Genomic DNA, 22,994 nt, shown 5'->3' on the forward strand with positions numbered 1-22,994 from the left:
ATACACACTCTCTCTCCCAAAATAAATAAACATTTAAAAAAGAAGCAATCGCACCACGTTAAATGGTCTCCAGTATCACAAACCATGTTTAATGAAGACCTTATATGCATTTATGTTGACTTCTTTATTATTTTATCTGGGCAGCAATTTTATAAGGAACATGAAGATTTTGTACAAGTCTCTACCAGAATGGGTTTTCTCTGCCCACGTGTTAGAATAAATAACCCACTTGCAAGAGATGGCACAGTTGTCCTGGACATCAAAAAAATCTGTCACCGAGCTTAACACGACAACAACCACAAACCCCCCTCAGGCCCGCAGCTCCTCTTTTACACCAGCACGATGCAACCACGGCCGTGGGGTTTTCCTGGACGCCTAGCCTGCCGCTGCCTCGTGCAGGGACATGTTGATGATGCTGGAGGGGTCCATGGCACTTATATCCACTAATCCAGAATAAGGACTTGGCCAAGTCTGCTTCATCTTTCGTCATTCTGCCAGGAGACAAACATTCATGAATTGAAAGAAGTGTACGCACTGCTTTTTCTGAGGCTCTTAATATCTCCTGTGAAATAACAAAAAGCCTCTCATTTCCTCAGTCGAGATTTTCAAAGTGCTTGCCAAGCACAAAGCCATCCCTGCATTGTTCCCAATAACGCAGGTGGCAATGGAGTCAACTTGTGCAGGAAGATGGAAAACAAAAAACAAAAACAACCAAACCCCACCAAAGCCGCTTAAAGTCTCTCCGATGCTCTGGGAAGCAAATTTAGAAGTTAAAAAACGAGAGTAAAACTCTTCCCCAGATTATTCACTTCGGAGTGGTGGCTTTGTTTGACAGAAGGAAAAACAGAAGTCTGATTTGGAGACCGTCCAGGATTGGGACAGAAATTAACTTCACAGTGGGGGCACCTGGGTGGCTCAGTTGGTTAAGTGACTGCCTCTTGATCTCAGCTCAAGTCATGATCTCACAGTTCGTGAGACGGAGCCCACAAAGGGCTTTGCACTGACAGCATGGAGCCTGCTTGGGATTCCCTCTCTCCCTTTCTCTCTGCCCCTCCCCTGCTCGCTTGCATGTGAGCTTATTCTCTCTCTCTCTCAAAATAAATAAGCATTAAAAAAATTAACTTCACAGTGAAGCTACAAGTTTCAGTTTTCAAGCAAGTATGAGAGCCATTTGTCATCAGACTGAATGATAATTTTTCTAGGGGCTTTATTTCTTGTTATGTTAGATTTTACTGCTAGGACTTTGGGCTCCCTTTCTACAGATGGGGAACGAATTTGCTTAATTCCCTGTGGGGGTGGGCAACTAAGGAGGGCTCTCAAGTGGCCTATGAAACTCCATTCCATCTGCTCATATTTTCTTTTATCACTTTTTATGTATAGGCAAAAATGTTTTATTTGGGAAGTGACTGGCTGACTCAGTAGAGCATGCAATTCTTGATCTCAGGGTTGTAAGTTTGAACCCCACATTGGGTGTAGAGATCACTTAAAAATAAAATCTTTTTTTTAATGTCTTTTTTTTTCTGAGTTACTACTGAAAGATTTCCCACTAAAGTCTTTCCCCTGGAGAATTCATTTTTTTAGCGACCTATCTCTCTTCACACCTCAAGATATAGATTCAACTCGTACAGAAGCATGAAAAACCCAAGAAGGTTAACAAATTTCATGTCATTTTACAATGATGGTGTGGGCAGGCTTGATGGTAGGTAAAAGGGGGTGAGTCTGAATTCTTAAAAGAAATTAATTTACACTTTAATGTTCTTTCACTTTAAAGAACAGAGACTACTTCCCTTTTTCCATTTTATTTTAATTTTTTTTTATCTCATTTTAAAACAAGATTAAAAAAAACCGAGAACTCAAAACCTGCTCCTGTTGGTAACAATACTTACAGGTCCTGTTCCTTTAACAGATTAAAACATCCTAGGCGCCTGGGTGGCTCAGTCAGTTAAGCGTCCGACTTCGGCTCAGGTCGTGACCTCACGGTTCCTTGGTTCGAGCCCCACGTCGGGCTCTGTGCTGATGGCTAGCTCAGAGCCTGGAGCCTGTTTCAGATTNATCTAGACCTTATTTTATTGAAATCCCTAGTTTAGTACCATGCAATAATTTGCACATACCTGTCAATTAACTATTACAGAACTCTGTACCCACAGTTGCAAATTAGGTACACATTATTGCCAGATGACGCACCTGAGAATTCTCTTCTGGCTATTTTGACTCAGTTATTCTTCAGGAGGGAGAAAAGATGATTGGCGGGTTGCTCAGACCATTGAGGGTGCATTTAGACACCAAATCTTCTACCACTTTCTTATACTTTGTGTTATAAAGAAAAACATGAACATCACAGCACCAGGGGGAAAAATCAGATTTAATCCTCACAGAATATTTTTATGCGCAGAGAGATCCTTAACTTCACTTGATTAGATTCTAAAAAACAAGCTGATAAAAATACAGTTTAAATTATTTTTATTTCTGTTCAGTGTGTATTCAGTTTAAAAATAATAACTACCACATGGTGAGAACTCACTTGGCCTCAGATGTTCTCCTGGGTGCTGGCCATGTATTATTCTATTTAATCCTCACTATTCTAAGGCAGGTACTTAGGTCAGGCTCCAATCCCAGAATGGAGTCATGGAGACTTACAGTAAACAGATCAAAAGACACTAGAACTTCCGTTTCCACACTGCAGCTGACAGCTCACCAGGACCAAGAAACCGATCTGCGAAGTCACTCTCAGCTTAAAAAAAAAATTAAACAGAATAAAATAGAATAGAACAGAACAGAAAAGAATAAACAGAGTAATAGCTCAGGAAATATCCCAGGGCATCACAGATAGGGAGAGGATTATTTTGTGAGACTTTTGTTTTAAATCCACATGCACATATGTTCGGTATGAACCAATTCTTGATATTCCAGTGCATTTCTGACTTTGGGTTGTGACTTCTGAAAACAGGAAATTTAACTATGCTGCAATCAGAAGCGATCACAATCTGATTCTAAAGGGCTGACATTATCGCTTAATTTTTAAAAGTTATGTATATTACCTCTCGTAAAATGGAAGATACATGTTGGTCCCTAGCTAAATATTCTGTTTTTAAAAATGCATGTTAAAAGGAGAAAAGCATTGTCAGAATGATATAACTCACAACAACAACAAAAATGTAAACACAAAATCTCATTTATTTTTGTCTGAAGCACAAAGGAGCCCACTCAGCACATGAACAGTAAGCAAATCACGTAAATATTGAATAAAAATGTCCCCATGAATACACACATATATATTCTTAAGAGCAGCAATCAGGAGTTTAACAACAATGGAAGGTGGTTTTCGATAGAGAATGCTTTCTGACAGGCTCTCGAGCACAAAATGGGTAGGTACGTCAATGCCATGTAACGTCTCTGACTCAAGTCACTTGAACCCCGTGGACTCTGAACGCCATCTTGGAATTTACACTGAGTTCCATCACTGGCCTCCTCAACTTTTGCATTTCAGTAAATTTGGACCCGATTTCCAAACTAACCCCTCAGCTCTCAATCTCTCGCCTTTGGGGCTGTTGGGAGGGAAAGGCTGGGCGTGAAAACATGCATGGGAGTCAATGCTAGGGTTTTCCAACAATGTCCCCTCATTTTTGCACTTCTTTCCACACTTTTCCTTTAGAGACACTGAAAAGCGTCAGAGTCCAAAATCATACGTAAAGGGGCTAGGTGGACCTGACGTTACAAATTTCTCTCTAAGATTCAGAGCAATCCAGTTAATTTGAAAATTATTTCAAGACGTTGCCGTAACACGTTTCTTAGCCTAACTTTTAAATACTCAGAACGCTCCTTTCGAACATGTGACTGTGTCCAGCAGCAGCATCAACTTTAAACAAACAGACAATGAAAAGATGTCCAGTAGGCTACAGAAGCCTCCACTTCTGGAGATCTTTTAGGTATAGCACAAGGTAGAATTGGTACAACGTGCCTTCCAGCTTGCCTTGAAAGCCTTCCATATGTCTAGTTTTGAGGTGAAAAGATTAAAAATAGGAAGAGTCTGGAAGGGAGTGAAAATTCAAAATACATCGCTGGATCTCACATCCATTATGTTTCCTCTCTGACATCTCAGCTCTAGTTACCAACAGGGATTTCAAGGGCACGGTTCAAAATCAGCTGAGCAAAACAGGAACCACTTTTTGTCTCTCCACCATGCAGAATTCTCATGGAAGTGAAAAGGAGATTCGGTGGGGTTCAATTCTCACAATAATAACTTAGAAAGGTCTCCTATAACTTAGAAAGGTCTCCTCCTGGCATGAAGGGAGCTAGTTCAAGAAACTCTCTTGGATTCTAGAACCTTCGAGAATTAAATCAGAGAAAGAGCCTATGAAGGGGGCAGGGTCTCAGTCTCAGGTTATGATTATGAGGACACCCTCTCGGGCCCTAGTCCCATGTTTCCATTTCCTCTTGGAAATTCGGTGTCCCCTCACTGGCCAGCCTGCTTTCGTATTCCATTGTAAAAAAATGCTTTTGAAATGTGTGCTAGTCAACACTCTTGAATCAGTGTTTACCTGTTAACGTGTATTCCATTAAAAGTATCACAAAACCTGAGGCAAATAGTACAGGGTGAGGTGAGGAGGCTGCTAAGAAGTCAACTCTTTCTTTCCTGTCAGAGAGCAAAATAGTCAAACGAAGTGACAAACCGTGTTGGCTTGAAAGAATGCCTGTCCACAGTTTGGAAAGTCAAGCCACGTTAGGCGAAGCCACCGTTTCAAAGTGTAAAGCATCTGGCCGCACGCACGGCCAATGCCAGCAGTACCACAAGAAGTATATGCAACGTTCAAGAACACTGCACTTGGAGAAACAAAACACGTAAGTTGTAACTGATGCAGGGAGATCAAACTACATGTAAATGTTTCAACACATTCTATTTTTACTGGAAAAGACAGTAAGGTCTTCACATCCTACCTGGGTTAAATTTAATGTTTGACGGGTCGGTTGTAGAGAGCCATTCTACTTGTTGCTGATTCTGCACTTACTTATATACACTATGTACGAATCCTTAGTCTAAATGAAAACTGATGTTCAACATCAAAAGGTACATCAAAATGTACATCAATACCAAAAGGTACATCCTTAAGGAAGTGTAGGATCTTGCAAAGGCTGCGCTAACTGCTGCCTATTAGTGGATCTTGCATATCTTATCCAAGTTCTTAAGCCCGCCCCTGTCGGTTAGACACCAGGTAACCATGTTCCTTTGGCAGGGACTGGGAGACAGAGCAGGAAACACTCAATCAGCACTACAGAGAAAACGGGGAGAAAATCGGCGGGGCCTTTTTGACATGGCTCAGGTATGAGGAATTCTGGGAATACAGAGATTGACACCAGAAACTGAATTTACTGAGTTACTTTATATCCCACAACACAAACTCTGTTGTTGTCTTAATAAGATCAAATTGTGTGTCACCTGTCCTCAAATAAGAAAAATTCTTAAAAAAAAAAATAAAAATAAGATCAGTCGGTGTTGTACATACACAGTCGAATCTAAAAGTTTCCACCAGGAAAACAAAAACAAGATAAAAAAGTAGGCAAATTACTGCTGATTTAGCATAACTATGTGAGAATAAATTATACCACAAGAGGGGGAATATTGTTCTTAGTTCTATAAATAGGAAGTTAGCTATATTATATTACATGAAGTTCTCTCTCTAAAGTAAATAATAAAGTGTCACAGTTAAGACCTAGGCATGAGTGCTATATTAAGAAAATCTATTCCTCTTCCACATTGGTTTATAGTATTTGTAATTAAATGAGAAAAATGTGGTATTTAAATGACACTCACATCCATACTTCTTAAGGGTTTATCATAAAGTCAATTTGTTTTTAATTGTAGGCTATGGGAAAGCACACTGTAAGAGCTGGGAGGCATAACAATACTCTTTGCTTTGTTTCATGTTCCTAGATGTCTAGTACAGATTAAGTTCTATTAGTATAGACATCAGGGGAACATCTACATAGTTTCATTATCGTAAAATTCTTATGTCCTGAAAATTATTTGAATTAAAAAGACAATAGGATAAAATTGAAAAACAGAGTACTTTCGATAAGCAGGATGTAAAGGTTTTTAACACTAGTTTTCATTGAATTTGTCCTTCATTTTAAAGTTCTAACAGACTGATATCTGAGTTTGAAATTTCCAGCAGCTATGGCATAACTCTTGGTGAGAATACGTCATTTCAGTGGAACCCTTCCTTTTAGTAATGACAGATCCTTGCTGCCTAGCACTTACCCCAGTTTATGAAGACCAGTCTACAGAATAGTGTGGACTATGGAATTTGTTTCTCTTCTAAGAACACAGAAGCGATAATAGCATCACGTAGTTATACATTAAGGTGATTTTGAAGTACAGAAAAATACCACTATTTATGCCATGTAGTTATATGAATAATATTCCTAAGAGACTCTAAATCTTTACCACCCAATCTCTGTCAAACACTTTGAAGCACAGAACTGTACTGAGGAAGCATGTGGCATTCAATTTCTGACATTTCATGTCCAAAGAAGGCAAAGCACAACAATAATATCTGAAATGCAAATTCCATTAAGTGCAAATTTCCAGAACACAAGGTCAATCTAGAAAAACATTTTAAGATTCAACGAGTTCTCTTCTGAAATCAATATGCTCAGCATTTAATTTTCAATCATAATCTGAATTGATGTGCCAATGTTTGCTCATAGTCTCACTTTTTCTCCCTCATAAAAACAGATTCGCTGGGTCATTCTCCCTGTCTGCTTTTCACATTTATTAGCTCAAAATATCTAACCTTATAGGAATGTCTTTTCTCTCCACATTTCCAAATATGAACTGATTTTACTTAAATCTCATAGTCAGAACACCATCAGGAAGAACATTCCCTTATGTTTGAGCTTAAAGTAAATCCGAACAGCTCAAAAGGGAGAAATTTTGAATCCTCCCAAACCAGAGAGTTGAGAATTAGCACGACTTCCTTCAATGATTTGTCAAGTGAATACTGTAACTAGACACAGAAAGAGATAGTCATCCCAAGAACAAGATACTATTTTTTGACTTTCTAACTCTGCCCAGGGAAAAGGGAGACGCAGAACCGTGTGATCCCAGAGCTGGTAGATGCCAAGGGTCTTACACTGAGCTTGAAAAGGGTACCACCTGCTTTCCGCCCACGTAAACTTCATCAATATTTCGGTCATCTCCTGAAAGAAAAATGAAGGAATCATTCATAAAGTGCTTTTATGTCAGGAAGTATTTTAATGGCGACTGGGAGGGGTTTTATAAACAAATTCCACTTCTTTGAGAGAAAACACACAAAGCTGCCTTTTTTCTCTCGGATTATTTATCCTCTAGACAAGGGGACGTGGCCAAGGGAAGGCGATGCATCAAATTTGAGGATTAGGGCCGGAATCCTGCACCGAAGGCAGACATCACAGGAAGCTGGGTCCTTTCCCTTTCAGCTGGAGTGGTTTGCATTTCCAGCACCAGCTATAAGGGAAATACTTATCTTTACACCTCAGAATCATACTCTGCGTGGTGAGATGGAGGGTCTGCAGGTAGAAAGCTCAAGAAATAGGGGCGCCTGGGTGGCTTAGTTGGTTAAGCGTCCGACTTTCGCTTAGGTCATGATCTNGAGCTCAGTGGACCAAGCAGGAGGCAAGGTAGAGTCATCCATACTGTCTATTTCTCTCTCTCAGTGAATGGAATGGAATGTGAGTACATTAAAACAAAACAAAACACAAAGAACCGTGTGCAGTGAGACTCCACCACAAACATCACAAATACGACCGTGGTAAGGAAGGCTGGGGGGGTACAGAGTGAATGTAGGAGGAAGAGACAGGGTGTCTCCTTCCCCTGGGCCTCTGCAGAGGTTCACAGGCATTTCATTTTTTTTTAAATGTTTTATTTATTTCCGAGAGAGAGAGAGAGACAGCATGAGCAGGGGAGAGTCAGAGAGAGAGGGAGACACAGAATCAGAAGCAGGCTCCAGGCTCTGAGCTAGCTGTTAGCACAGAGCCCGATGCAGGGCTTGAACCCATGAACCGTGAGATCATGACCTGAGCCGAAGTCAGACGCTTAACCAACTGAACCACCCAGGCGCCCCAATCACATGCATTTCAAATAGTGCCTTTAAATAGTATGCCTTACATGGGCTTCATGCTGAGGAATATTAAAGTAAAATAATAAACCAAAAAAAATGGTCCCACATAGGGTTTAACTTATGGTGCCACAAATCTGGGAGCCATACCCAAGAAAGAGACCAGCAAAGATTTTATTTCCCACAGAGACATATATCCACCTACCTACATAGAGGAACTTCTGGATAATAGCCTAAAATAGAAAATAAAATAGTAATAAGAAGAAAATATTCTGTGCATTTAGAAAAGTAAATTCATGGCCAGTAGGGGTTGGCAAAGTGCAGACAAGTAAGTGTATTTCTCAATGGCAAAATCTACTTCTACTAATGAAAAAGAAATGGTCTTTTGCTTAAAAAATAATACTGGCTATTAACAAATGTTTACCCATTATGTAAAAGTTCTTGGCATGTGATATTTAAATCTTCAGAGAAAAATGTTACATAAATTAAAGAAATTAATTTAATAAAAAATTCAAATATTTTAAGAGGTGTATAAGAAAAGTGGGTGAATGGGACTGAGCCTTATTCCCACAAATTTACTTTAATGAAGTAGTAAAAAAAATAAATAATATGAACATAACAAATGGTACCACCTTCAAGCAATCTGGCATCTTCTAAAAACTTTGACATGTTACAAAGAATGTCCTACTTACTCTCACAAGCCTATTGACTTATAAATAGTAGTGTTGAGGCGAACAAATGCAAAAGAAATGCAGATAGAATTAAATTTCCTTACAACTTGCAGCTCATTGGCATTCCTCAAGGAACTCACAACTGACTTGATGTTAACATTTTTCTAGAGGTCAAATACAACCTCCCTTAACAATAGCCAAGACCTCAGGATCCTATGAGTCTTCTTTAACATATTAAAATACCTTCTAGAAACTTCCTTTGTCTTTACCACCCTCCCACCACCACCACCACTTAAAAGTATATAATCAATTGTTCCTCACAATCCTAGTGCAGCTCATGGGTCCTGTCTCCATACTTCAATAAAAACACCCTTTTGCACCAAAAAATGTCTCAAGAATTCTTTCTTGATCCTTAGTTCCCGGCCCTCATCACATCAGTAATAGTTAATTATGTTTCAGAAAAACTCAGTATTATAAAAAGTTGTTAGGAAGAACCAGTTTAGACATAGAAAAACATTTTAAAGTAAGGAACAAAGTAATAACATTCATTTTCTTATAAAGTTAAGAAAATAAATGTAGCATTGTGGTCAAGAGCCCAGACTCTGGAAGTCAGAAACTCCTGGGCTTGAATCCAAAGTCTGTCTACTAATTACTAATTACTATCTAGGAGTCTTTAGGTAAATCAATTAATTTCCCTTAGGCCTCACTGCCCTTGTGAGTAACAGAGATATTAATAGCACTTGCGTGTCATAAGAATCATTCTAATGGTTAATCAATAATGATACATGAAAGTACTTAATCCCATGCTACCTAGCATATAGCAAGTGTTCAATAAGGAATAGCTATAGTCAAATACATTCAAATATGCAAATATCTTCAAGATACAAATTTCTGTCAGTACCATTATTAGCACTGTGTTGGCAAATTATAAACCGTTGAAAAGGATCTAACTCCCCTTTTAAGATCCTCTGCATTCCATGAAAAGTTTCAGTTTCTATCTTTTTTTCTATAGGGAAGATATTGTGACCACTTCATGAAATCTATGCCTTTTGATGAAATTTCTTTTACTTACTTCAAGCGAATCACCAACAAAATCCCCAGCAAATAAGTCAATGGGAGAGTCAGACGCTTTGGGGTTGATCAGGAGGGCATCAAATTCCTTGCCCACTTCAAAGTTTCCAATCTCTTTATCCAGCCCCAGGGCTACAAGGTGGAATAAATGAATAAACAGTCAGTCTTTGGAGCCAACAGGTGGGTGAAAATGTCCCAGTTTGCAAGGACAGAATCTGTCAACATATCACTAGAAAAAGTTAGTATCTTAATGTGAAGCAGTAATGCTCTCTCATTCCAACCGATCCTAAAACTGTGACATACAGAGAGCAGAATAAGCTCAGGGAAAGCAAAATCCAAGAATAAAGATGGTTCCCCTCTTCACCACGATCTATGATTCGGATGGCGTCAGTCTATTTCAGCTCTGTCAGTGCCCTTCACGGTCCAGCTGGTCTATGATTTCCTTTCATCCCTCAAACAAACATGACAATTGACATAATATCTTTCTTCTCCTTCCCTCTCGTTCTCCCCTCACATTCCAGCTCTTTCCCTTGCCCTTTTTGTTTCAAAAACAGCTGACTGGATCTATTTTCATGACAGTGAAATGAACCTCGAGTCAATAAAAAATAAGTATCCTTTTGCATATTTGTGAATGCAGGCATATCCCTCAAAAGTTTCTTAGTTTACATCCTCTCACTAGAGAAAATTCATTTCTGAAAGTAAATAGGTCCTAATAACTCAAGAGTCCCAACACTTTTGAAAGCAGACCAATTTCTCGTAACCTCAAAGGCTTTCTGGTTGCCGGAGAAGAATTGTTTTCTAAAACAGGCATGGGTCGATAACACCTATTGACTTGATCCATCTCAAAGCTAGAATTCATGTTCCATGAATATTGGATGTCAAGGAAGAACACCTGCCACTTATGATTTAGTTTCAGAAGATGGGAGTGGTTGGCTTTCCTAGTCAATAAAAGTATTAAGTCTAAAGCTCCTTAAAGCCTGTAATTTAAAATGAGGGGGGGATGGGCATGGAGGGGGGCACTTGTGGGGATGAGCACTGGGTGTTATATGGAAACCAACTTGAAAATAAACTATTTGTAAAAAATAAAAATAAAAAAAATAAAAAGTTAAAAAAAAGTGTACACCAAAGTGCCAAATGGAAGCATTATTTATGTGAATTTTCACATGTAGTGGTTGTATTCTGTCACAGGCAGAATAGAGTCTGATGTGAAAATACTGGATTACCTATCTCTGTTTGACAATATCTGGTACGTTGTAGCTCTATGTATGGATATCCGGTAGTCTTTTGGCAATTGTCTAAGCACCTATTTAGAAATCCTACTTGTTCTTAAAAGATTATTTAAAGGGCATTTCCTTTATCCTCAGAAAAGAAAAAGAGTGTGTAGCTAAAGAATTCTTAGAGGAAGACAGGGTTGTAAAAAGAATTAGAAAAGGTTAAAGGCAGTTAGGTGACTTCTACTAACTGGGTGGGGAAAGACCAAAAAGTAATAGAAAGTCAGCAGAAATTCTCTCCTCCTTTACTGATTACAATCTACTTTCTGCCTTTGACAGAGAAGCATAACAACTACGAGTTTTTAAGGACTGTACTCAACATAAAACGGTTGTGTGTTTAATAGGGCAGAGAACTGGGTTCATGTGCCAGAGTGCGATGGCATATAAACTAACTGAGCTAACTGTGAGAACCTGGAAAGTCAGGCATGAACTAACCAAAAAAGACACAATGCTTTCATAAATTTGTAAACTGGTCTAAATCCAGATCATTGTAGAGAGGCCCAGCAGGGCTGGTAAGCAACTCAGATACATTTCAGGAAATGGGGTTTTGTGGCCTTTGGAGCAAACGTCTCTATGAAGGTGATTTATGCACATCCTGATCTTGAGAGTGAATGTAAAGGCCATGGCAAGCTGGGAAGATGCCACAGTTTAAAGAGGGATCTGTTCATCTCATTTCACTCCTAACCTCATAGAGACACAAGTTAGGGAGAAATTTCGTCACAGGGAGATCAGTGGCCCAGAAAATAGATTTAAAAGCTAGATAGCCAAGGCAGACAAGGATTTGATAAGTACCCCATACCAGCTTGATCACATACAGGATCCTGATGAAGCACCTCACAGAGAGTCTAGAATAAAAAAAGCACCATTTAAGTACAACCCGTTTGCACCCTGAAAGTAAGATGGCAGGCCAACCATACAAACTCAGATGCACCAATGCAGTGGGGGTGGGCGGTAAGAAGTGTCACACTTGTTTTTTAAAATGAGGGATTTAAAACTTATAACTTTCTAGGGTGCCTGGTGGCTCAGTAGTTTAAGTGTCCAACTTCAGCTCAGGTCATGATCTCGGAGTCTGTGAGTTTGAGCCCCGTGTTGGCCTCTGTGCTGACAGCTCAGAGCCTGGAGCCTGCTTCGGATTCTGTGTCTCCCTATCTATCTCTCTGCCTGTCCCTTGCTCACGCTCTGTCTCTCTCAAAAACAAAGAAACATTAAAAATTTTTTTAAAAAGTTGGAACTTTAGAAAATGAAATCATAAGACTTAGAGAAATGCAAAGAGCATGACCTCTACTTGTTTGGTTTTTTAAAAAATGTTTTTATGGCATTCATCATAGTCCCAAACGTTCAAAGAAGAGCCAGAAAGTTCTCTTCCCAGGATACTCTCAGCTACTATCATCGTCCATTTCTAAGGTTGATAGAGGAAGATATCACAGTGGAAGGCTAAGAACCTNCGCCTGGTGGCTCAGTAGTTTAAGTGTCCGACTTCAGCTCAGGTCATGATCTCGGAGTCTGTGAGTTTGAGCCCCGTGTTGGCCTCTGTGCTGACAGCTCAGAGCCTGGAGCCTGCTTCGGATTCTGTGTCTCCCTATCTATCTCTCTGCCTGTCCCTTGCTCACGCTCTGTCTCTCTCAAAAACAAAGAAACATTAAAAATTTTTTTAAAAAGTTGGAACTTTAGAAAATGAAATCATAAGACTTAGAGAAATGCAAAGAGCATGACCTCTACTTGTTTGGTTTTTTAAAAAATGTTTTTATGGCATTCATCATAGTCCCAAACGTTCAAAGAAGAGCCAGAAAGTTCTCTTCCCAGGATACTCTCAGCTACTATCATCGTCCATTTCTAAGGTTGATAGAGGAAGATATCACAGTGGAAGGCTAAGAACCTGCACTCTGGTATCACATGATCTGGATTCAAATCATGACAGTCTGTAGCTTGATGGTGGTGTATGTCTCACTCAGATACCTGAGCTCACTGGTAGGTGGAATTCGTAGCAGTGATTGTGAGGATAGAGGAACGACATGCATAAAGCATGTTGCATAGTGCCTGTCATCTGGTAACGGTTCAGCAACTCTTGGCTATTATTTTTACTATTATTATTCATAGTATTATCATCACTCAGGCCAATAGAGAGCATGTTACTTGACTCAGTGGGGGAAAAAAACTGATTATTTTAAAGAAATCACATACATGTGACCATTGCAAATATCCATTAAAGCAATTACTATAATTGTGTGTCGAACATGTCTTTTGTCAAAGACACGGGACTTGCTGAAGAAATGACACCTCCATCACATGTCTGAACGTCACCTGCTAAGTGTGGGATATGTTATATGAGATGCAACAGTCCTGAGTATGGGATGCCTGCCGATGAGACACTCCTGTGCCTTCACACTGCTTCCAAGGACACGGATCAGCACAGCTGTCTACTGTTCAAGAAAGAAAGAAAATGGTCATTACCTTGACTGCCTCCAAGAGTAGCGAGTCTGAAGACTTCTTTGAGGGTGAGGCTTTTCTCATTTATCTTATTAATTAAAAGTATATTGGAAACCATCATTGCTCTTCGGATGGCATCAAGCATGGAAGATGAATAACCACCGGCCACATCTACAGTAGATAAAATAAAGGTAGAGCAGTCACTTTATGAGATAAATGGAATATGAGGTATATGAGGTTGGTTTTTTGGTGTTAGCGACTGTTATTCAGTCTGTAATATACTTCAAAGAAAAGTACTTATCTAAACACAGAATAGATACAGAATGACATTTAAAATAATTCAAAACCTGCATTTAGTATCAAACGAATACCTGTATTCCTTTCCTAGGGTTGCCGCAATAAATTACCACAAATGCGGTGGCTTAAAATGGCAGACATGTGTTTTCACAGTTTTGGAGGGCAGAAGTCTTCAAACTGTTGGTGGGGCCACAACCCCTACGAAGGTTCTAGGGAAGAATCTGTCTTTGCTGCTTCAGTTTCTCGTGTCCCCTGCTGTTCCGTGGCATATGGCAATATAGCTAGCTACAGTATGTGTCTCTGCCTTCAGATGGTCTACTTCCCTCTGTCTTTACGCATTGCTCACTTTCTGTCTCTTCAAAGGACATTCAAGATTTAGGGCCCACCCTAACTCAGAATGACTTCATCTTGAGATCCTTACCTGAATTACAGCTACAAAGACCTTTATTCCAAACAAGGTCACATTTACATGTTACATTAGTCATGTTTTCAGGGCGGGGTGTGGGGGACAGGGGGAAGGAACGCACAATTCAGCCCAGTGTAATGCAAATGGTTAATAAAGTTAAAAGAAGAAACTCTTATCTCCGAATATTCCCTGAACCCTCACAGAAATATGCCTGCATAGTTATGAAGGTAATTTGGATAACATGAGATTTAAAACAAGCTCACAGTTCTACGCCCTAAAATCTCATCCTAACTCTATTCTAGTCCAGATGAGAACTTTGGGCATTAAAAAGCTACCTCTTCATGATAATTTTTCAGGGAGAACTTTTAAAATGAATTTATATATTCTGGAAAATTAGTGTAATAAATGAACAGTGCTGATGTAGATGGCTTTATACGTTGGTTGGCATTATCAACAGATGAGGAATGTGATTTTTCATGATTTAAATAAAGTCTCTAATCATAATTAAACTGAAATACTACGTTTGACAAGAACAAATGTAGAAGTTATTATATGCGTTTGTGTAAATAAATGTCAAGCAAATTAGCATGTTTTATTAAAGGAAAAGTACATCTATAACTAATAAAATGCCCTTTATATTTTAAGGGTTCCTTCTACATTTCTAGGTAGACATACATGATTCTGTGTCTACATATACTTCAAAAATAAAAAGTAATAGCCTGTTAAGTAATAATTTCTAGATTGCAGTTCACTTCTGTATTCAACTGTCTTCTACATCCTTAGAGAACATGTATAGAGGCTTTTTTTAGAATTTTTTTTTTCTTTTAGAAGATGAGTACCACCAGAAGATCATCCACTTCTTTGGCAAGTTTTATTATATCTACATAAGTTATTAGTTCATTTTAGTGAATAAAGAAGATGTGATGTATATGTATATTATATATTACATGTGTGTGTTGTGTGTGTGTATACACGCACATACATGGGAATATTATTCACTCATGAAACACAGAAATATTATACAGGAATATTATTCAGTCAAAAAATAATGAAATCTTGCCACTTGCAACAACATGGATGGAGCTAAACAGTATAATGCTAAGCAAACTAAGTCAGTCAGAGAAAGACAAGTATTATATGACTTCACTCATATGTAGAATTTAAGAAACAAAACAAGCAAAGTGAAAAAATAAGAGAGAGAGAGACAAACAAGAAACAGACTCTTAATTATAGAAAACAAACTGATGGCTACCAGAGGGGAGGGGGATGAAGGCATGGGTTAAATAGGTGATGGGGATTAAGGAGTATACTTGTCATGAGGAGCACAGGGTGATGTATAGTCGTGTTGAATTATTATATTGTACACCTGAAACTAATATCACACTGTTGACTAACTGGAATTAAAATAAAAACTTAAACTTAAAAAAGTTATTAGTCCATTTTAGTAACAGTCCATTAAATCTTCATTTTACCACAGCTTGAAACTAGAAAACAAGTAAGAATCAGAAATATTGTACCTTAAACTTTGAAAAACATTATCTACTGATTTTTTTATTGCTAGAGCCAAGCAAATGTTAAATGTAAAAGCAGAAGAAAATGCTATCACCATAAGGTATGGAAACATGTAAAGACTGAATATATATTTCCAAATGCAGTTGATCTTTGAACAACATGGGATATGTAGATTTTTTAAATACAGTACAGTATCATAGATTCATTTTCTCTTCTTTATGATTTTCTTAATAACATCTATTCTCTAGCTTACTTTAGTAGAAGAATACAACATATAATGCATATAACATACAAAAGATGGGTCAATTGACTGTTTATGTTTTGAGTAAGGTTTCCAGTCAACGGTAGGCTATTAATAGTTACATTTTGGGAGAATCAAAGCTATACATGGATTTTTGACTATGCATGGGGTCAGCATCCCTACCCCCACATTTTTTAAGTTTCAACTGCATGTGGACAAAGACTAGAAGGAAACAAAAACAAAAGCACCGCCATTAGAACAGTATTAACATGGAAGATTTAACTATTTGCAGTTAAAAAAACAGATTTATAAAATATGACAGAAAGTGGTATTTTCCTGACTACCTAATCAAAACTAACAATATAGAAAGAATAAGGGCAGATCAGAAAACAGTGCTGTGTAATTTATTGAGAAAATTTTGAGAGCTGAATTGTTATGTAGCTGATGATCCTATATTCTTCCGTTGTTACATTAGCAAAGTATCAATAGGAACAATACTGTGCAGAAGAAAGAATGAATGAACCCTGGACCCCACAGACCATGGTGTTTAGTCTGGACTAGTTGTATAAGTGCCAAGGTTTTCTTCCAGGAATTTCTGTCCACAGTAACTAACTTCCTGATCCCTAAGATACCCAGTGAGCTCAATGGCCTTCCCCCACCTCTGCAACACATTTAATGCAGGTAAAATCCCTATTTTATCATATCACAAGAGGGAGAGTGACAGGGTGAAAAGAGAAAGAATGAGGTTCACATTTTACTGAGCCGGTTTTAAACTGTGGATCTGAGACTTTATTGCTTTATTGACCTTCGGTCAGTACCTATGGAACCTCAGTTTTCTCAGAAAATCAAAATCATATGACCTTCCTTAAGAGCTGCTTAGAAAATCCAATTAAATAACATGAATACAAAGGAATAGGGACCAAAGAATGGAAACTACATGGGGGAGCTGGAGGGAGCAAAACGAATACATTTTTGCAGAAAATGTATTCCCAAACCCTCAGGTCCCTCTACATCATGATAAAGAACAAAGCTATCACTTGCTTGCCAGTCAACACTAAGGATAATATTATTTACAAGAAGACAGTAAAGAAACCATACAAGAGTAAAAACTTGAGCCAAAAGGCAAAGGGAAGGTAAAATGACATGACTGGATATGTGTGTGTTCATTTTGTTTCATCCATTCATTTATTGACAATCATTTACTAAGCACCCTCTATGGGCTTGATCCATTTAAGCAGTCATACATAAAAGTTTTGGGCTCCACAGGAGTGAACTATCTGGTGAAGGAGAAGGAAAATGGACACATAAACAAATATTAAGCATAGATAACGTTCAGCTGGTAATAAAGAAAATGGACAGGGAAATCCCAGTTAGCCAGGATGGTCAAGAGAAGACCTCTTTATGGCAATGACATTTAAAATTTTTTTTAATGTTTTATTTATGTTTCAGAGAGAGAGAGAGAGAGAGAGAGAGAGACAGTGACAGCGTGAGCAGGGGAGGGTCAGAGAGAGAGGGAGACACAGAATCCGATAAAGGCTCCAGGCTCTGAGCTGGCTGTCAGCACAGAGCCCGACGCGGGGCTCGAACCCACGAACTGTGAGATCATGACCTGAGCCAAAGTCGGACGCTTAACCGACTGAGCCACCCAAGCGCCCCTAAGGCAATGAAATTTAAACTAAGACAGGAAAGAGAAGAAAGCAGCCATATAAATAATGAGTGACATAAAGGGCCTTCTGGCCACGGAAAAGAATGCACAAGTTCTTTTGGTAGAAGGGAGTGTGATTTGTAGAGTGGTTTTAAAAATAGCCAGTGTAGGGAAGGGGGAGAAGGGAGAGACAAGGCTGGGAGGTGGATGGGTGTCAAACCAGGCAGACAGAGCTCTGTGTGCGTTGGCATGAAGTTAGCATGTTCAAAACCCTAAGTGTAAGCAGAAGGGGGTAACATGGTCTGATTTTCACTGTAATTCTTTTGAAAAGAGAAGACTGAATTAGAAGGGTCCAGGAAGCTCGTGCAGGAGTTTGGGCAAGAGACCGTGGCAGCCTGCCTCAGGTGGTGGTGACTGATACGGGGACAGGGGGTGGGCTCGGGAGATATTAAGGAGTCAGAGGTTGGACAAGTACAATGTAGAATACAGAACACACCTCACTCAGGGTGTGTGTGTGTGTGTGTTTGGCTGCAGCAAGAAGAAGAAGAGAAAATTCAGTCAGATGCAGGAAAGTGTGTACGTGTGGTGTTAGGAAGATGAGGGAAGGGTTTCTGGTTGTTTCTATTTTCTCAGTGACATGAGATGAGGCCACCAGCTGGAAGTGAGGAGAGTAAGAGTTGGGGGAGAAAGTTTAGGGAAAATAAACAAGAAAAGGCCGTCTTGGAATACCAGGACCCATGCTTATATAGAGCAACAGAACTGTCTATTCAGGTAGTGCTGAGGGCCATTTGGGATTTGAGAGCAAAATTTAAAATGAAACCCCACTGGAAAATTTTTTCACAACTTCCAGACGCTCAGCTGTAGACACTGAAAAGGAGAATGATCAGGATAACCAAGGAGGTTAAGGCTTTGCAAAGCGAGTACAAAGAAAATGAAAAGGACATGAGAAGTGAGGAAATTTCCAAGGGAATGATTATAGTGATATATTCTGGCATCTAAGGTAAATTAAGTGGCTTGGTGTTTACAAGTTGATCAGAGATCTATTGCTTTGGGAGTAAGTGAACAAGTAAGATAGAAGGTCAGGAAATTGTCATTAGGAGGTGGGTGGGACCCTGGGGGCGCCTGGGTGGCTCAGTCGTTAAGTGTCAGACTTCAGCTCAGGTCATGATCTCGTGGTTGGCGAGTTCTGTGCTGACAGCTCAGAGTCTGGAGCCTGCTTCGGATTCTGTGTCTCCCTCTCTCTCTGCCATCCCCCTCCTCCCCCCACCATGCATGCTGTCTCTCTCAAAAATAAATATATATCTTTTTTAAAAAGTAGGACCCTGGTTTCATGTATGTTGTTTGTTTTAATGAATTCATAGGTCTTCTTGCTGTAAACTTTGTTCCATATTTTTCCCTTCAGATTACTGTTTTTTTGTGTTTTTATTATATCCCTTTATTCTGAGATGAGAGATTTTATAGACTTAGAATTTTGTTCCCGCTTGCCAAAAACATCATTCTGTTAACCTTACACATAAACCGCAGTTTCTTGGTTTCTGTTAACAAAATCAGACAATAGAAGAAGTTTTAGTATTTGGAAAGTTTTTTCCTAGGGAGCATATACTGCTTATAAAATTTATGACCAAAGACTAAAGGTGTTCAAATGACATAAGGAATATATAATACCAAAACTCAAGGACCCAGCACACAGTATCAAAAGTAAAATATTCAGGTCCCAGGAACCTCTTCCCAACCAGAGGGAAACTCCTCTTGATTTGATTTGTCATTTTGATTTTTTTAATGTTTGTATTTGTTGCTGCTGTTTATTGAGTTTATTTTTAGAGCAGTTGAAGGTTCACAGCCTGACGACTTTTTTATAAGATATTACTTTCCACATTGTGCATATTCTCTTAAGATACATTTTTGATTTTTGCTTTCATTTTTTAAACTTTTACGATTTTTAAAATCTTATTTCTGTTTTAACTGATTTAGCCTTCCGTGACATCCTATCATAAAATCACTTCCCTAGACCCTGGGCCTTTATTTTACTTCATAACTCATTGCTATAGATTTTCCAGTAGGTTTATCAAAGGACTCATGAGAACATTTCCCAAAACTGTACATTTGAGAATTTTGTTGCCTTCACACATGAGGGAGAATCTTGCCCGACATAATATTCTTAAGTAACAACTATTTGGCTCCAAACTCTTTCTTGCTCTTGGTATTTTTCATGTCGGTAAAAACACCTGAAGCCAAACTGGTTTGTAACTGTTTTAGTGGTTACTGACTTTTTTCCTTTGCCTCACTTTTTTAAGACCTTTTTTTCCCTTTTTCTTTGTAACCCCAATATTTTGCCACAATGTGTTCAGTTATGACTGAGACTAGAACAGGGTAAGTTCTTTCAATACGATACCCAGTTCTTTCTTAAGTTCAGAAAAGATTTATCCTTCAAAACTTCTATTATATTTGTTCAGATCCTGGGTCAGGAGAATCCCCTGGTGCATTGCTCACCTGCGCTCCACGTGGATCACTCCAAACATCCCCTGTGAATTTTGGTCAACTTTGTTTTTCGTATCAGTGATTGAATTTCTGCAACAATCGTTCTACTTCTCATAGCTTCCCTACATGCTTAGCTTATTTGTTATTTTTAAATTGAAGTATAATTAAGAGAGCATAAAATGCACAGAACTCAGGTGTCCAGGTTGATGAATGCTGACAATGGCCATTTAACTATCTTTCAAGAAAACAAGATATTAAACATGTTCATTGCTCTAGCAAGCTCTCTCACTGCCCCCAGCCCCAAACCTTGGAAACGACTTTCTCATTTCTATCAACACAAGGTTAGCTCTATTGGTCTCTAGGTTTCATGCATATGGGGACACATAGGGTGTGCTCTTTTGTGCCTGGCTCCTTTCATTGAACAAAATCTTTTTTTAGATTGACCCTTGTTTTGCATATCTCAGTGGGTTGTTCTTTCCTGAATGGTGAGTAGCACTCCATTATATGAGTTTGCTTCAGTTTGCTTATCCATTCTCCTGTCGGCAGGTGTCTGGGTTGTTCCCAGTTTGGGGCTACTATAAACACAGCTGGTATAAACATTCGTGTACAGCTCTTTCAGCAAACATACGTGCCCATTTCTCTAGGGTAAATACCCTAAAATGGAATTACTGCCTCATAGACAGATGTATATTTAACTTTACTGCCAGTTTGCCAGTTTTCCAAAGTAGTTATAAACCTTACTCCCCCTCTAGCCACGTGTGATTGTCTACATGCTTCTCATTCTTCCCACCCTCCCCCGCCACACACACTCTAGTTTTCTTCTTTCAGTTAAAACGTTTCCCTTTCCATCACAACTTGTGATCTTTTCATAGCACCATGTTTTCTTGTACACCAAGGATGATGGCAATTTTCTGAAATTTTCTTCTGGGTCCTGAAGTAGATCATTTTCAGAGGTAAGCTCATCTTCTCATCCTTTTTGATACTTTCTCTTGTTGGCAATATTTTTGTTAAGCTTCATGTGAGTTTCTCCTGTCTCATAGGTGAACAAGCCCAGAACTGTCTCCACTTTGATAGACAGGGTGAACGAGCCACTTTTGGATCTGCTCTCTCTCTAAGTATGAGGTTAAATGATGTTCTGAAGCCTACAGGGGATGAGCAGGTTGATATATAAAGGTCATGTTTAGGAAAGAGTAGAATGTAGAGGGGTTATTTTAACAGAGACTGTTAAATGCAATAGCATTCTCCAAATTCATAAGTGAAGATATCACATTTAATCAAATCTTTGGTCAATACACCAACATTGCTTTTTCCTTTAAACCAATCTTTGTTGACTAGTACAATGTGTCCGGTATGTGCTACTTTGCATGTATTTTTTTAAGCTTCAAAACAAGTTTATAAGGTTCACATAGTTATAATTATTGTTATAGCAATTAGGAAATGAAGTCTTAGAAAATTAAGGTAATTTGATCAAAGTCTTACAGCTAATAAGTGACAGAGCTTTACCTAAAGGCTTTATGCATTGTTACACAACCCAAAGTCAAGAACTGGAAGTCACATGATGAATTTTTTAAAGTTTTTATTCATTTACTTTGAGAATGAGAGAGAGGGAATGTGCAACCAGGGTATGGGCAGAGAGAGAAGGAGACAGAATCCCAAGCAGGCTCCACACTGCCAGCACAGAGTCTGAGGGGGAGCTCAAACACTCAAACCGTGAGATCATGACCTGAGCTGAGATCAAGAGTTGGATGTTTAACCAGGCACCCCTGGAAGTCACGTGATGAGTTTAAATCATGGAGACCAAAATCCTAGAAAACTTGAAAGCAATGCCTACCTGATTTTTGGCTGTCTACAAAATTTGTCATTAACTGACTAGTGTGTACCAAAAATTCTTGGCCATGTTTTTCTTGTTCATTAAAGCTCTTTTGTGAAGGTAAAATCACCACCTTTAACACCTGTGACTATACCCAAGTATTGCCACAGTCTCAATGATTGAAGCCTTAAATTAGAATTAAAAAAAAAACTTAATTCTTTTGATTCATATAAAATTGGGGAAGAAAGTCTATCCTGGCACACCTCTTTAAAAATATTAATAATTTGGGGCACCTGGTGGCTTAGTCGGTTAAGCATCCGACTTTCGCTTAGGTCATGATCTCGCAGTTCGTGGGTTCGAGCCCCGCGTTGGGCTCTGTGCTGACTGCCAGCTCAGAGCCTGGAACCTGTTTCAGTCTGTGACTCCCTCTCTCTCTGACCCTCCCCTGCTCATGCTCTCTCTCTCTCTCTCTCTCCTAGAAATAAAATAAAACATTTAAAAAAAAATAGCCACAAAAAATACAGCCTGTTTTTGGTAAGGCTTGTAAAAGCTCGCCGTATATGTTTCAGGATGGTTCTCTCTGCCAGACTGGACAAAGAAACATAGAAATCAGAGGAAGTCGAATATACTCCATCTCAGGTGGTAGGTCTCAGGCCCACTGCACTAAGGAGCACCCAGTGTCTTTATTTCTAGGTTTGTGGAGTTTGAGTGGAATATAAACCCTCCACTTAAAAATGCATTCACAGGGAGGTTTATTTTAGAGATGGACCATGTGGCATTATTTTGCGTTTAAAAAAAGAACATTTAAAGACTTTGCTATAGACAATAATACTGTATCACAAACTCCGAAGTTGCTTACAGAATAGATCTGAATTCTTCCCACCACAAAAAAAATAATGCTGATTATGGGACATGATAGAGGTGGTAGCTAACACTATGGTGGTAATATTATAATATATAATATATAATGAATCAACACACTGTACAACTGAAAGTTATACAATGTTATACATCAATTACAAATATATAAAATAAATTTTTAATAAAAATAAATTTAAGATAAAATAAAATA

At 38.8% G+C, this 22,994-nt stretch overlaps 1 protein-coding gene across 1 annotated transcript in view; it reads right to left on the reverse strand.

Annotated features, from left to right (window-relative positions):
- Window positions 1–3,156: 3,156 nt before the first annotated feature.
- Window positions 3,157–22,994, reverse strand: part of GDA (guanine deaminase) — an 82,613-nt gene continuing 62,775 nt past the window's right edge. Inside the window, exons 11-14 of the mRNA XM_077759391.1 lie at window positions 13,558–13,704; window positions 9,837–9,967; window positions 8,299–8,326; window positions 3,157–7,197 (exon numbers count right to left, since the gene is read on the reverse strand). Coding sequence (XP_077615517.1) covers window positions 7,127–7,197; window positions 8,299–8,326; window positions 9,837–9,967; window positions 13,558–13,704 — 377 coding nt within the window. The 3' untranslated portion in view covers window positions 3,157–7,126. The remainder of the gene's footprint in view (window positions 7,198–8,298; window positions 8,327–9,836; window positions 9,968–13,557; window positions 13,705–22,994) is intronic.

The sequence above is a fragment of the Crocuta crocuta genome, unplaced genomic scaffold, assembly GCF_008692635.1.
Source record: "Crocuta crocuta isolate KB4526 unplaced genomic scaffold, BGI_CrCroc_1.0 scaffold41, whole genome shotgun sequence".
NCBI lineage: Eukaryota > Metazoa > Chordata > Mammalia > Carnivora > Hyaenidae > Crocuta > Crocuta crocuta.